Below are 17336 nucleotides of genomic sequence, written 5' to 3'. Positions count from 1 at the left end.
TTGAAAGCCCAAGCAGTCTCGGTTGTCAAGTGACAGACTTGCTGTTTCTAACGGAGCATCATACATTATAAATGTTAGAAGATAAGACTTTAAATCAGAGTCTCTGGCCCTGCAGCAACTATCAGCCCTGTGCCCATATTGGGCCACAAATAAGACCTCATTGCCCGTAGCCCCTGTGAGTTATCATGATAATACTGGACCTCAGATCAGACCAATGGCCCTGAGGTCCCTGTTAGATGTATGCCGGCTTCAGATGTCAGATCATACCTAATCACTTGTGTACACTTTTTACACAGGACAGCCTTTTGAAATACTGGACTATCTGGTTAAAAACACCTTAGTGGTTTGTCAATATAATGTTCTGTAAACTGGAAAAAACTGTTATGAGGATTTACCTTTACTGACAAAGAGACTGATTCAAGGCTCAAGCTATTAGTGGTTTCTATGTAAGACCGTCCCCTTGAAATTCATTAAAGGGACATTAATCTTAACAGATTCCTATCCTGCATATGAGCACTTTATAAAATATATATTTTTGCATGAAAGTGATTAGTAAAATTATATAGCTCAACTCACTTTAAAACCATAAAACATTAATGCAAATCGAATATGAATCCATAAATAGTCAGCTATTGCAATGGAGTTTGGGGGTTTAGAAATGTTAAATATACAATCAATCAAAATTATATGAAATTAATCATTGCACACCTATCATTTATATTATTGATTGAATTTAACAAAACTGTATTCAAATGTATTAAGTAGTCATCATCAGTATTATATTGATCATTTGTCATTTTTACGCAACTTTGGCCACTAATATTTCCCTTTCGTTCTTGTAAAAACCTATTTGAAAAACCTCAGATATGTCTGTGCTTAAGTAGTACTGTTTTCTAATTTGAAATCTTTTTTTCTTATTCAATCTGTTGCTATTGATTGTCATATCTTTGAAGATGATAAAAAAAACACAATGTTTTCATATATAAATGGAAATGTTTTGGAATGAGGGCTACTATAATATTTTATCCAATATTTTTCTGTGTAGGAACAAAGCTCAGGATGTTGAAAGCAATGTTGATGGTGTGGTGATGAATTTAAGAGAAGCAAAGACAGCTCTCCAGGAAGCTGGGGATAAGATCAGAGGGTCCAGTTCCTCCTTACAACAGATCCAAAATCGCATGGAAGAGGTAAGATGCTCATAATCCACATGCAGTAACACAGCCAGATTTGCAATAGAATGAAGATACTTTAGAAGTCATGTTTCATGATCTTGTGTAAACCAAAGACATACATTACTAATGTCTACTATAGATAAATATAGACATAATAAACAGGACATAATCCTCATGCTAAACTGATGTGATGCAGCATAACTGTAAAAAGTTGACAGGAAAATATCACCTGAACATCTATATTTAACCCCTTAACGACTGAGGACGTGCAGGGTACGTCCTCAGAAAAAAGGCAGTTAACGCCTGAGAACGTACCCTGCACGTCCTCAGTGTGGAAAGCAGCTGGAAGCGATCCTGCTCGCTTCCAGATGCTTTCCGGTTATTGCAGTGATGCCTCGATATGGAGGCATCCTGCAATAACCTTTTTAAGCCATCCGGTGCAGAGAGAGCCACTCTGTGGCCCTCTCTGCACCGGAGATCGGTGGCTTACTTTGTTGGTGGGTGGGAGCCGGACCGGGAGGCGGGTGGCGGCCATCGATGGCCTTGGTTATGTGAAGGGGGGCGGGATCGTGGGCGGGGGTGGCTGGGCGCGCGCGCGTGCACGGGAAGGTGGGGGCGGGCGCGTGCACGGGGAGGGAGCGGGTGGGAACCGCTACACTACAGAAAATGTTGAAAAAAAAAAAGGTGGAAAAAATGTAAAAAATAAAAAACGATCAGCAAGGTGGTGGGGGTTTGTCTGTGTGGGGGTGGGGGGGGGAAGCTACACTACAGAAAAAAACAAACAAACAAAAAAGCACTTTTTATTGCAAACTGGGTACTGGCAGACAGCTGCCAGTACCCAAGATGGCCCCCAATAAGGCAGAGGGGAGGGTTAGAGAGGGGTTTTGGGGGGGATCAGGGAGGTTGGGGGCTAAGGGGGGGATCCTACACAGTAGCATATGTAAATATGCTAAAAAATTTTTTTATTTTTTTTAAAAAACCCTTTTATTTTAGTACTGGCAGACTTTCTGCCAGTACTTAAGATGGCGGGGACAATTGTGGGGTGGGGGAGGGAAGGGAGCTGTTTGGGAGGGATCAGGGGGTGGGATGTGTCAGATGGGAGGCTGATCTCTACACTAAAGCTAAAATTAACCCTGCAAGCTCCCTACAAACTCCCTAATTAACCCCTTCACTGCTAGCCATAATACACGTGTGAGGCGCAGCAGGATTTAGTGGCCTTCTAATTACCAGAAAGCAACGCCAAAGTCATATATGTCTGCTATTTCTGAACAAAGGGGATCCCAGACAAGCATTTACAACCATTTGTACCATAATTGCACAAGCTGTTTGTAAATGATTTCAGTGAGAAACCTAAAATTGTGAAAAATTTTACGTTTTTTTTAATTTGATCGCATTTGGCGGTTAAATGGTACCATGAAATATACCAAAATGTGCCTAGATCAATACTTGGGGTTGTCTACTACACTACACTAAAGCTAAAATTAACCCTACAAGCTCCCTAAAAGCTCCCTAATTAACCCCTTAATTAACTGCTAGGCATAATACACTTGTGGTGCGCAGTGGCATTTAGCGGCCTTCTAATTACCAAAAAGCAACGCCAAAGCCATATATGTCTGCTATTTCTGAACAAAGGGGATCCCAGAGAAGAATTTACAACCATTTATGCCATAATTGCACAAGTTGTTTGTAAATAATTTCAGTGAGAAACCGAAAGTTTGTGAAAAAATTTGTGAAAAAGTGAACGATTTTTTGTATTTAATCACATTTGGCGGTGAAATGGTGGTATTAAATATACCAAAATTGGCCTAGATCAATACTTTGGGATGTCTACTAAAAAAAAATATACACATGTCAAGGGATATTCAGGGATTCCTGAAAGATATTAGTGTTATAATGTAACTAGCGCTAATTTTGGAAAAAAATGGTTTGGAAATAGCAAAGTGCTACTTGTATTTATGGCCCTATAACTTGCAAAAAAAGCAAAGAACATGTAAACATTGGGTATTTCTAAACTCAGGACAAAATTTAGAAACTATTTAGCATGGGTGTTTTTTGGTGGTTTTAGATATGTAACAGATTTTGGGGTCAAAGTTAGAAAAAGTGTGTTTTTTTCATTTTTTTTATAGTAAATTATATGATATGATGAAAATAATGGTATCTTTAGAAAGTCCATTTAATGGCGAGAAAAACGGTATATAATATGCGTGGGTACAGTAAATGAGTAAGAAGAAAATTACAGCTAAACACAAACACCGCAAAAATGTAAAAATAGCCTTGGTCCCAAACGGACAGAAAATGGAAAAGTGCTGTGGTCATTAAGGGGTTAAAAAAGGAAGATAGGTTACCTCAAAATGTATTCAGTTTACAATAGTAAGTGCTCTGTGAAATGATATCCTTCACCTACTGTCAGCTGCATGTTGAAAAAACAATAGCAACCAATCAGCTTCATCAGTGCTGATGTCACACTTTGCTTTAATGTGATCACATGACATTTCACTGAAATCTTGTGAGATTTCATGGTAAACTTAATTAAAAAAAGGAGAAAAATAACACATGCCATATACTGTATCAGACTAGCACCCTGATTGACTGCTTTAAGTCCCTGTACAATGGCATGTGGCTGCTGCTGATAAAATATTCTCTTTTTTTACATGAAGATTATTCAGGTAAAATTTTCTATTTTGTTTTTTTACAGCTATGCAGCATCTTTTGGGTGTCATTTCCCTTTAAGTCAAAATATGTCCAGGTATCATATAAATATTTGTCCCTATTTTTGGCATTCCTCTTGATGAAAATAATCTGATTATTTTTTAACAGAACACTGCCAGATTCTTTTCGTATCATTGCAAAACACTCATAAAAAGTCTTCTTTTGGATCCAAGCAGAACTGGGCAGTAATAGGCTGGCTAACAGTCAAGAGAAATATATGACATATTATTTTGGATAGTGTGAATGATGAATGAAAAATTGGTATTTGTTTTTAATTATCTTAAGATGAAGGATAAATTAAATGGATAAAATGAGCTTGACTTCATTTAATTCATGGTAGTCACTTTTTATGTATATGTTTGAGTTTCACCTTATCTCATGATTGGCTTTCATTCCTTATCTCCACCCATTTATTCACTTAGCCTTGTGGGTCCTTTGAACAAAGTACATCAAATGGTGTTTGCTGTTAGGTTTGCTAGCCTTTGTGGAACCAATATCTATAGGGTAGACAATGTCCTTTGGAGAATTCCTATTTTATGAGAGTGTTTGCCCAGTAAATGGACACCTCCTCTGCTGTTTAATAGGGTAACTAAGTTTTTAACTGTATGGATACATGCATAAGGTGTATAATTTGATCTAACCATGGTTGGTTCAATTGTCAAACATAAATGTTTATATTCACATTGAGGCAGGAGGTATTTTGGATTGAAAACTTTTGTAAAGTAATGTACAAAGCATGTGCCATTCATTTTGTTATTTACTCAGGGCCTGACTGGGAATAAAAAGCAGCCCTAGAAAATTTGGAGACCAGCCCTATTTTACGTTCAGTCAGTAAAATGCACATGCCCCATTTTTCTCAAAGGGAACTACTAAGATACTCCACCAAAAATGTTTTTTTTCCAGAATTAAATTATATTAGTTTGTATTACAAAAGTGCTAGATTGTTGTTAGAAAGGCACTCTACAACCCAACTACATCTATTGACCACCCCTTTAAACTGCTGCAGCCCACTGGGAAATCTCCTGGTATTTTGGTAGGCCAATCCGGCCTTGTATTTACTATGCATTGTGGCACTAGTTTTGGACAAAGTTTGATTCTTTTTGGGTTATACAAAACTATTGCAAAAAGTTAATTTGATTTGAAAATTGTGCCATAGATTGAAAGAAGCAACTTTGAACAGAAAATTTAAACTAACTGATAATGGTACACAGTGTTTCATTACCTTCTACTTATAGCATTCACTTCATTCTATTGTACTGTTTAGGTCATTTAGTTGGAGGGTTGAGCAGGGGGTTGGTCATTTTCTTAATATATTACAAGTTAAAATAGCTCATCTGATATCTTGCTGGCTTAGCGGAATACTGTATAGAGCCATTTAGCATCATTATTTTGAAATATTTCCTTGTTATACACACAGATCCGTCAGGTACTTAATCCAGCTGAGCGAGGGCTGACAGATCTCAGCAATGAACTTCAGTCCTTCAATCAGCAAGTGGAGAATTTGCGTACGAAAACTGCTGAAAGCCGACGACAGGCCGAACAAGCTCAGCAGGTAGCAATGGAAGCTAACGGGAAGGCTATGGATGCACAGCAGGTACTACTCGTATTAATGAATAAAAGATATTTCAATGGTCTTTGGATTAAGCCTTCAAAGTAACATATGGACTCCTAAGGGCGCCTAACTGTTAAATGCAAATGTGGTTGTAAAAGGAGAACCGTAAATGTTCACATTTAAATAATACTTGTTTTCCTATTATGTGTGAAAGGCTGCTTGATTTTAAAAAGATAGCAGGAAGCAGCTGTTTAATAACTTACCTAGTGCTCATTTGTAAGCAGCACCATCTGTACCTAGTCTAAGGATTTATTTAACTTTGCAAAAATGTGTGGTACAGCCAATCAGATGCTATACCTCTAACTGCCCTATAAACCTTAAAGGGCATGTGCCTCTATATCAGAGCAGCGGGAGCATGCACCTGTTTCAGTTAAGGGGGAGGCAGTACAGCATTTGATTGGGTGTAGGCCAAAGGGCAAACTGTGCAACTTGGAAATAAGCACTGAAGTGGTCTTTCACACATAGGACAAGCAAGCCCCTCCCCCTTCTCACATAACCAATTGGGTGACAGCAGGGCTTGTCAATCATCCTGGATGTGTGGAGAGGTTGGGATCTTATGACCACTGCTTCATAACTTGTGGTTGCAGACTCACAGCTTGAAAAATGGAGCCCTTAATAGGAAAATGAGTATTAGTTAAACATGCCTAACTTTTTAAACCCTTAATATGCGTTTAAGTAGAACTATATATAGCTAAATGTATCTGTACTTGCACATCAGTTTTTAAAAGCATAGAAAGTTCATTGTCGCTGCTAATCTGTTTATTACTATTATATAAAAAACATAAACGCATGCACACATTTTATACACACAGATTTTTAACACAATTTTGAGTTTTGGGTTAATATATAAATATACAGCATACTGCAAAAATGAGCTGTGTTTTGTTCTTTATAAAGGGTCTTGAATCTGTGAAGGCCAAGTATGCCATACTGAAGTCCCGCCTAGGTCAGACTTCTAACCTGGGTGCTCAGGGAGAGAGAGTTTTCAGCATCCAGAGAGAAGCAGAAAAACTATTCCAGGAGTCCATGGGAATGATGAACAAGATGCGAGGTAAGTGATCTGTAGGTTTCTACTGATTGAGCTGAAATGAGTTGCTTAAAGATCTACTTTAAGATTAACTCACATAAACGTTGTAGATCTGTGTTAAAGGGACATGAAAGACAATTTTTATTTCATGATTTAGATAGAACATACAATTTTAAACAACATTTCAATTAACTTCTAGCTTCAACATTGTTTAATTCTCTTTGTATCATTTGTTGAAGAAGCAGCAATGCGCTACTAGGACCTAGCTGAATGCATTGGTTGACAGGAGGCATATGTGCAGCCACCAATCACCAGTTAGTTCCCAGTAATACATTGCTGCTCCTGAGCCTACCTAGGTATGCTAAAATAGATAATAGAAGTAAATTGGAAAGATGTTTAAAATCGCATGCTCTATCTGAATCCTGAAAATGTTATTTTGATTTTACTGTCCCTTTCAACATAAGCAATGTTTTGCTGATCTTTACAGTATGATACACTTATACAGGGGTTGACAAATCAAGGAATCAATATTTCTATTGTAGCAGCATGGGGTTATTACTAAAGATAAAAGCATGACACAGCTGTTGTTACTATAGTCTCTAATTGGCGGAATGACCAGGTCCTGCTTGGTGCTGCAAGACTTTAAAGGGATACTAAATCCAAATTTTTTATATAATGGTTCAGATAGAGCATGCAATTTAAAACAACTTTCAAATTTACTCCTATTATCAATTTTTCTTTGTTCTTTTGCTATCTTTATTTAAAAAGCAGGAATGTAAAGCTTATGAGCCTGCCCATTTTTGGTTCTGAACCTGGGTTATGCTTGTTTATTGGTTTGCTAAATGTAGCCACCAACAAACAAGCGCTATCCAGGGTTCTGAACCAAAAATGAGCAGGCTCCTAAGCATTACATTCCTGCTTTAAAAAAAAAAAGATAGCAAGAGAACAAAGAAAAATTTATATTAATAGTAAATTAGAAAGTTGCTTATCTGAATCATGAAAGAAAAACATTGAATTTTGATATCCCTTTAAGATCCTAAATTGGACTTTAGCTATGTTGAACCCTTTGCAGGGTTAAATACATACGGCTAGATTACGAGTTGTGCGTTAGGGTTAAAAAGCAGCGTTAAGAGGTCCCAACGCTGCTTTTTAACGTCCGCTGGTATTACGAGTCTTGAAATAACAGGCTCACCGCTCACTTTTTTGGCCAGACTCAGAAATACCGCAAATCCACTTACGTCAATTGTGTATCCTATATTTTCAATGGGACTTGCATAGTGCCGGTATTACGAGTCTGACAAAAAGTGAGCGGTAGACCCTCTCCTGTCAAGCCTGGTACCGCATTTTAAAGTCAGTAGTTAAGACTTTTACACTACAACGCCGTAGCATAAAATTCTTAACTAAAGTGCTAAAAAGTACACTAACACCCATAAACTACCTATTAACCCCTAAACCGAGGCCCCCCACATTGCAAACACTAAAATAAATATTTTAACCCCTAATCTGCCGAACCGGACATCACCACCACTAAATAAATATATTAACCCCTAAACCGCCGCACTCCCGCATCGCAAACATTAGTTAAATATTATTAACCTCTAATCTGCCGTCCCTAACATCGCTGCCACCTACCTACATTTATTAACCCCTAATCTGCCGCCCCCAACGTCGCCGCCACTATAATAAAGTTATTAACCCCTAAACCTAAGTCTAACCCTAACCCAAACACCCCCTAACTTAAATATAATTTAATTTTATCTAAATAAAATTACTATTATTATCTAAATAATTTCTATTTAAAACTAAATACTTACCTATAAAATAAACCCTAAACTAGCTACAATATAACTAATAGTTACATTGTAGCTAGCTTAGGGTTTATTTTTATTTTACAGGCAACTTTGTATTTATTTTAACTAGGTACAATAGTTATTAAATAGTTATTAACTATTTAATAACTTCCTAGTTAAAATAAATACAAAAGTACCTGTAAAATAAAACCTAACCTAAGTTACAATTACACCTAACACTACACTATAATTAAATAAATTAACTAAACTAAATACAATTAATTACAATTAAATAAAATTGTCTAAAGTACGAAACCCCCCCCACTAAATTACAGACAATAATAAAATAATTACAAGATTTTTAAACTAATTACACCTACTCTAATCCCCCTAACAAAATAAAAAAGCCCCCCAAAATAAAAAAAAGCCCTACCCTACACTAAATTACCAATAGCCCTTAAAAGGGCCTTTTGCTGGGCATTGCCCCAAAGTAATCAGCTCTATTACCTGTAAAAAAAAATTACAAATACCCACCCAACATTAAAACCCACCCCCCACACAACCAACCCTACTCTAAAACCCACCCAATCCCCCCTTAAAAAAACCTAAGACTAACCCCCTGAAGATCACCCTACCGTGAGACGTCTTCACCCAACCGGGCATAAGTTGTCCTCCAGACGGGCAGAAGTCTTCATCCAACCAGGCAGAAGAGGTCCTCCAGACGGGCAGAAGTCTTCATCCAGACGGCATCTTCTATCTTCATCCACCCGGCGCGGAGCGGGTCCATCTTCAAGATATCTGACACGGAGCATCCTCTTCTGACGACGGCCGACGACTGAATGAAGGTTCCTTTAAGTGACGTCATCCAAGATGGCATCCCTTCAATTCCGATTGGCTGATAGAATCAAGGTAGGAAAAATCCTATTGGCTGATTGGATCAGCCAATAGGATTGAACTTCAATCCTATTGGCTGATCCAATCAGCCAATAGAATGCGAGCTCAATCCTATTGACTGATTGGATCAGCCAATAGGATTGAACTTCCTTAATTCTGATTGGCTGATAGAATTCTATCAGCCAATCGGAATTGAAGGGACGCCATCTTGGATGACGTCACTTAAAGGAACCTTCATTCAGTCATCGGCCGTTGTCAGAAGAGGATGCTCCGTGTTGGATGTCTTGAAGATGGACCCGCTCCGCACCGGATGGATGAAGATAGAAGATGCCGTCTGGATGAAGACTTCTACCCGTCTAGAGGACCTCTTCTGCCCGGTTGGATGAAGACTTCTGCCCATCTGGAGGACCACTTCTGACCATTTGGATGAAGACGTCTCACGGTAGGGTGATCTTCAGTTGGTTAGTGTTAGGTTTTTTTTAAGGGGGGATTGGGTGGGTTTTAGAGTAGGGTTGGTTGTGTGGGTGGTAGGTTTTAATGTTGGGGGGTATTTGTAATTTTTTTTTACAAGTAAAAGAGCTGATTACTTTGGAGTAATGCCCCACAAAAGGCCCTTTTAAGGGCTATTGGTAATTTAGTGTAGGGTAGGCCTTTTTTTATTTTGGGGGGCTTTTTTATTTTGTTAGGGGGATTAGAGTAGGTGTAATTAGTTTAAAAATCTTGTAATTATTGTATTATTTTCTGTAATTTAGTGTTTTTTTTCCGTACTTTAGATAATTTTATTTAATTGAAATTAATTGTATTTAGTTTAGTTAATTTATTTAATTATAGTATAGTGTTAGGTGTAATTGTAACTTAGGTTAAGTTTTATTTTACAGGTACTTTTGTATTTATTTTAGCTAGGAAGTTATTAAATAGTTAATAACTATTTAATAACTATTGTACCTAGTAAAAATAAATACAAAGTTGCCTGTAAAATAAAAATAAACCCTAAGCTAGCTACAATGTAACTATTAGTTATATTGTAGCTAGCTTAGGGTTTATTTTATAGGTAAGTATTTAGTTTTAAATAGGAATAATTTAGTTAATTGTAGTAATTTTATTTAGATTTATTTAAATTATATTTAAGTTAGGGGGTGTTAGGGTTAGGGGTAGACTTAGGTTTAGGGGTTAATATGTTTATTATAGTGGTGGCGACGTTGGGGGCGACAGATTAGGGGTTAATAAATATAATGTAGGGTTCGGCGATATTTTTTTATTTTGGGGGGCTTTTTTATTTTGTTAGGGGGATTAGAGTAGGTGTAATTAGTTTAAAAATCTTGTAATTATTTTATTATTGTCTGTAATTTAGTGGGGGGGGGGTTTCGTACTTTAGACAATTTTATTTAATTGTAATTAATTGTATTTAGTTTAGTTAATTTATTTAATTATAGTGTAGTGTTAGGTGTAATTGTAACTTAGGTTAGGTTTTATTTTACAGGTACTTTTGTATTTATTTTAACTAGGAAGTTATTAAATAGTTAATAACTATTTAATAACTATTGTACCTAGTAAAAATAAATACAAAGTTGCCTGTAAAATAAAAATAAACCCTAAGCTAGCTACAATGTAACTATTAGTTATATTGTAGCTAGCTTAGGGTTTATTTTATAGGTAAGTATTTAGTTTTAAATAGGAATAATTTAGTTAATTGTAGTAATTTTATTTAGATTTATTTAAATTATATTTAAGTTAGGGGGTGTTAGGGTTAGGGGTAGACTTAGGTTTAGGGGTTAATATGTTTATTATAGTGGTGGCGACGTTGGGGACGGCAGATTAGGGGTTAATAAATATAATGTAGGGTTCGGCGATGTTGGGGGCATCAGATTAGGGGTTAATAAGTATAATGTAGGTGGCAGTGGTGTCCGGAGCGGCAGATTAGGGGTTAATAAAATAATGTAGGTGTCAGCGATGTCGGGGGCGGCAGATTAGGGGTTAATAAGTGTAAGATTAGGGGTGTTTAGACTCTGGGTTCATGTTAGGGTGTTAGGTGTAGACATAAAATGTATTTCCCCATAGGAATCAATGGGGCTGTGTTAGAAGCTGAACGCTGCTTTTTTGCAGGTGTTAGACTTTATTTCAGCCGGCTCTCCCCCATTGATTCCTATGGGGAAATCGTGCCCGAGCACGTTTTAGCAACTCACCGCTAACGTAAGCAGCGCTGGTATTGAGGTGAGGTGTGGAGCTAAATTTTGCTCTTCGCTCACTTTTTTGCGGCTAACGCCAGGTTTTAAAAAAAAAAAACGTAATACCAGCGCTGTCTGTAGGTGAGCGGTGAGCATAAACTGCTCGTTAGCACTGCACCCCTCCTAGCGCAAAACTCGTAATCTAGGTGATAGTTATCTAGGTTTAGTAATTCAGAAATAACACAATCAATTTAGATCATATCATTTTTTAATTAGAATGTTCCTTTAAAATTCAACTGTGTGGTAAATTGTTTCAAATCTTATTTTTGCTTTAAATAATTAGATTATTTCCAAAATTAGCAGAAATGACTAAAATACTGATATTTGGTTCCAGGTTTCTGTCTAGATGCTTACTATTTCAGCATATTGAAAGGCATATTACATTATTCATCCGGCCACCCACATATTTTTGTCCAATTAGCTGATACATCCTTAGCAATATGTTACTTCTGAGATAGTCATGGGCTCATTCTGCCAAAGAATAAGAGGCTGTCAACTCTTGTAAAAAAAAGTGCCTTTATTTTGTTAGACTTAGATCTTCTTGTTAAATAGAAAGAAAAGAAGAGGAGATAGAAACAGGATATTCAATATTCATTGGGATATCCTGTCTGTCCAAACCTAAGGAAACTGTTTAAATTGTTTTCTTGTTACAGAAACAGTTGGTAGCAGTTATTATCTGAAACTTTGATGTAATACATTTAGAATTAGTGTTGCCCTCTCAGCCATGGTTTCATAGACAGCTATAAGTTACACATGCTTCAGTGTGGATACCTCCCAACATTTGTGACTAGGTATAAGGGGTTTCAGGAGGTAGAGGTGTTGCCGTTTTGTAGATGGGGACATGCCAAGAGGGGGGTTGAGGGTGATGCAGTGGGCTGGATCATATGGTTTCTCACTAGGTGTATCTGCATGGTCTGTGGGTATGCCTTGGCAAAATGTGGACGAGACTAAGGGAAATTCTGAAAATCTAGATATATGGCTGTCTCAGCTGAGTGACAGTGGGAAAGAGCACAGAATTAGGGACTGTCCCTCTCAAATAGGGACAGTTGGGGAGATGTGCAGAGAGGAACATGAATAATGCTCTAAAGCTGCATTATTTAATTTATAATCCTCCCTAAAGCATGTGTAACTCACAACTCTCCATGAAAACATGGTCAGGGGAGCAGCCATATTATGGCACCTTTGAAATACACAATAGAAAAATGAGGAGGTTGAAAAGCTACCTGATATCCTTTCTTTAATAAATTCTATATATCGTAGCGTTTAATACGTTTTTCAACTTTGCTCGTAAAAAAACCACATACAGCTATTTCATCAGCACACCGCTGAATCTAGAACTTTGGGAGATAAAGGTATTGGTGGTCACAAATGTCACAGCATAGGAAACTTACTGTGGAGAAATGTGTCTATGGCAAAATAAATAGACATATATAATTCAAAGAATGGTAAATTGCATACCTTTTAAAGAAGTGTTCTAGTAGTAGGTTTCTCACAGTTATCCGCGGTATTGAACTCTGTCAGTTCCACCCAAGACTGACAAGCAAGCTCGCCTTACCCAGAAAAACATCTGGCATACATAAAAATAGAACCTCATCCGCAGTAGAGTACCGTACAGTTACAGAATACTAGTCCATACAAGGAGGTAAAATAGTAAAAATATAAGTTTTATTGACAATCAGTTAAAAAATGTGCAAACTTACAGTTCAGCTGAGTGCCCACTAACGCGTTTCGCAAATGGTTTCTCAAAGATGACATTGTATAGACCTGTACGGTACTCTACTGTGGATGCTGTTCTCTTTTTATATGAGGTAAAATAAAGAGACAGTAAACACCTTGTAATTACAAGATATTTCTGTTTTGCTATAAGATAACATATCAACCAGCCATGACTAAACATTTTAGAAATTTGGAATTTGAGCTATAGTTTTTTCTGTTCTATTAAACTAGGAATTTATCGTTTCTATAAACATGTGCAGCACTTGCAGAAAGTTTTTTTTAGATTTTTGTAATAAGTTTGACCTGTTTTGAATGACATTTCTTGGGTGTTTTTTTTAGTGTTCAGGTATGCAGTTATTAAATGGCCAAGAGCAATTTATTTCACATGTAATTTAAAAAAACTTTCCAATTGACTTCTGTTATCAAATGTGCTTCATTCTCTTGGGATCCTTTGTTGAAACCATACTTAGGTAGGCTCAGGAGCAGCAATTAACTACTGGGAGTTAGCTGCTAACTGGCTGACTCAATATGTTCAAGCTCCCAGTAGTGCATTGCTACTGCTGCCGCAAAGGATGCCAAGACAATGAAGCAAATTTGATAATAGAACTAAATTGGAATGTTGTTTACAATTGTTTACTCTATTTGAATCATGAAATAAATATATTTGGGTTTCAAGTCCCTTTTAAATTCACAATTGTTATGAATTGATATATGGAGGCCCATTTATCAAGCTCCGAATGAGGGACCGTGTTTCTGGCGAGTCTTCAGACTCAACAGAAATGCAAGTTATGGAGCAGCGGTCTAAAGACCGCTGCTCCATAACCTGTCTGCCTGCTCTGATGAGGAGGACAGAGATCACCACGATTCAACCCGATTGAGTACGATCGGTTTGATTGACACCTCCCTGCTGGCGGCCGATTGGCCGCGAATCTGCAGGGGGCGGTGTTGCACCAGCAGCTCACAAGAGCTGCTGGTGCAATGCTGAATGCGGAGAGCGTATTGCTCTCCACATTCAGCGAGGTCTGTCGGACCTGATCAGGTCTCACAGACATTTGATAAATAGGCCTCTAAGGGTAAAGTTACATGGATGTCAAAGTGGAATTTTCATAATTCAGATAGATAAAATCTTAATGAAGTTACACATTTACTTCTATTATCAAATTTCTTGGTATTCTTTATTGAAATTATCTACATTCCATGAGAGCATAATGAAGTATGCTCAGGAGCATGCATGTGTCTCAATCACTATATAGCAGCAATATTTGCAGCAATGTTTGTAACAATATTATATATATAGTGCTAAAGACGTGTTCATACTCTTAAAAAAGGCAATATGATAAAAGAAGTAAATTGGAAACTTTTTTAAAACTGTACAATCTATCTGATTCAAGAAAGATTCAATTTAGACTCCCATGTCCTTTTAAATAAAAAACTACATCAAATATATTAGGCAGCCATCAATACCAATTCAAATAGTCATCATCTATTACCTTTTGTTTATCCAATATTATTTGCTTCCAGGAAGATGTGTGAAAAAGCCCTTGAAAAAACAGAGAATTCCTTATAGTTTTGTGAGTTTAACCCCTTAAGGACTGAAGACGTGCCAGACACGTCCTACAAAAAACCATTGTTAACGACCAAAGACATTTCCTGGCATGTCCTCTGGGGTTTCAAGCGCTGGAAGCGATCATGATTGCTTCCAGACTCTTTTAGGGTATTGCAGCAATGCCTCGACATTGAGTAGCCTTGAGTGATTGTGCAATACCCTTTGCTAAGCAACTGATGCAGAAAAGGCCCACTCTGTGGCCCTCTCTGCATCGGCCAAAGATGGTGCTGATCGTTGGTGGCGTGGGAGGGATATCAGGGAGGCAGGTGGGCGGCCCATCGCTGTAGGAGGCGGGAGGGAGTATGAGAGGGGCTGGAGCGGGTGGGACCGTTACGCTACGGAAAGTAATTTAGTGCATGGGAAGGAGGGAGAGCAAGATAATAGTTGGGAAAGTGACCTGGAAGAGGGTGGGGGGTATGGAAATGAGGGGGGGCAGCTACACTACGGAAACAAGGGTATTTATATAAAATATATTTTAAAAAAGCCAAAAATTATAGCAAAATAGGTACTGGCAGACAGCTGCCAGTAACTAACATGGTGGCTACTAAGTAGAGGGGGAGGATTAGAGAGCTGTTTGGGGGGGGGGGGTCAGGGAGGTTGGGAGGTAAGGGGGGGATACTAACCTGCAGAAAAAATAAATAAAATATATATATATATTTATATATAAAATATTTTACACTTGCAGACTTTCTCCAAGTACTTAAAGGGACACTCAGGTCAAATTAAATTTTCATAATTCAGATACAGCATGTAATTTTAAACAACTTTCCAATTTACTTCCATTAAAAAAAATGTGCACATTCTTTTATATTTACACATTTTAAGTCACCAGCTCCTACTGAGCATGTGCAAGAATTGACTGTAGGTATATGCATTTGTGATTGGCTGATTGCTATCACATGGTACAGGGGTAGTGGAAATATACATAACTTTGAAAAAAATGTACTATTTATTTGAAATTCAGAGTAAATGCTATTGTATTGTCTTGTTATCTTGCATTTGTTTATTATGCAAATCTACTGTGTTGACTGGCCCTTTAGGATGGGGGTGACTTTTGGGAGCTGGGGTGGGGAGAGAGCTGTTTTAGAGGGGTCAGCGATGGATCAGGGGGTGGAATGTGTCAGTTGGGAGACTGCTCTCTACACTAAAGCTTAAATTAACCCTACAAGCTACCTAATTAACCCCTTCACTAATGGGAATATTACAAGTGTGGTGTGCAGCGGCATTTAGCAGCCTTCTAATTACCAAAAAGCAATGCAAAGCCATATATTTCTGCTATTTCTGAACAAAGGGGATCCCAGCAAAGCATTTACAACTATTTGTACCATGATTGCACAAGTTGTTTGTAAATAATTTCAGTGAGAAACCTAAAATTGTGAAAAAGTTAACAATTTTTTTATTTGATCACATTTGGCGGTAAAATGGTGACATGAAATATACCAAAATGGGCCCAGATCAATACTTTGGGTTGTCCACTAAAACAAAATATTTATAATTTTGATAGGTAAATATAAAAAAGGCTCTATTTCTGTTTAAATATAGTGATGGCAAAAATGCTAAAAATGCTCTGGTCTTTTGGGGAGTTTTTGTCTGAAATGCCTGGTCCTTAAGGGGTTAATTTTGACTTTACTATCCCTTAAAATATTGTGTGTATTGTTTGCTTCACCACTTTCCAACAAATTATCTCCATTGCTGGTAAAGTAGTTTGTTTTTTTTAAATCAATTTCTGTTTCTTTAATCACATATTTGTTCCTTTTAGAAATTGAGAGTGAGCTGCAAGAGGGCAGGGAATCACTGACGATAAAAGTTACTCAACTGATGGGTTTGGAAGATGAAGTCAGAAGCATCCGAGATTATATCAGTGAAAAGGCTTTGTACTACGCAACCTGCAAATAAGACAGCTCCAAAACTTTTATACCTCGACTTATCTGTAATAAGTGCCTGGCAAGACATTACTTTATTTACTTCCATGGTCAACATGCTGTGAGCGAATATCTTTATGACGTCATGTGATTACCGTAGCAATTCCCTCTGTCTGGAAATTAGTTTTATTCCATATTGCCTCATGGTAAATATAGGATACTTCTACAACTAAGAAATGGATGCAAACCCATGCAGTGTTCAAGAAAAAACACAATTGTATTCATGCTTCTTTAACTAGGTAGTCGACCATGATATTCAACAAAAAACAAGTTATTTATTTATTTGTTGCATCTATATGAGGATGTTTTATAATGTATTACTTTTTTTATAACATGAATGTTATTGTGTTGAGAAAACATGTTTTTTTTATCCTTGTAAGGTGGGTTACTGTCTTCCAATATAGTTCTTCTTATCACCAGCATTCAGGCCTTAAGGACCAATTGCACTTCCTAGGCTCCAAAATTGAAGTTACCAGCTTTTAACTAAAGACACAGTCTACACCTTAGTTATCTTAAAGTCTTACCTTAGATTAAGCTGCAAATAGCCGCCTATACCCTTTCTATGTCATGCACCAGGAATGATAAACAAGTTATTTTAAGAATTAATATTGTTTCTGGCCACTTTGAAATGGCTGCCAAGCTCCGCTCACTGATGACATCATG

The 17336-nt window shown here is 37.3% G+C and overlaps 1 protein-coding gene across 1 annotated transcript in view; it reads left to right on the top strand.

The window, feature by feature from the left end:
- LAMB3 (laminin subunit beta 3) overlaps window positions 1-17086 on the top strand; it is a 123142-nt gene extending 106056 nt beyond the window's left edge. The window contains exons 20-23 of the mRNA XM_053706691.1: window positions 1046-1187; window positions 5299-5475; window positions 6391-6544; window positions 16511-17086. Of these exons, the coding sequence (XP_053562666.1) occupies window positions 1046-1187; window positions 5299-5475; window positions 6391-6544; window positions 16511-16647 (610 nt within the window). The 3' untranslated portion in view covers window positions 16648-17086. The remainder of the gene's footprint in view (window positions 1-1045; window positions 1188-5298; window positions 5476-6390; window positions 6545-16510) is intronic.
- Window positions 17087-17336: the final 250 nt, after the last annotated feature.

This window comes from Bombina bombina, chromosome 3 (assembly GCF_027579735.1).
Source record: "Bombina bombina isolate aBomBom1 chromosome 3, aBomBom1.pri, whole genome shotgun sequence".
NCBI lineage: Eukaryota > Metazoa > Chordata > Amphibia > Anura > Bombinatoridae > Bombina > Bombina bombina.
Note: the sequence above shows the minus strand (reverse complement) of the source record. Positions and strands in the feature narration are given on the sequence as shown.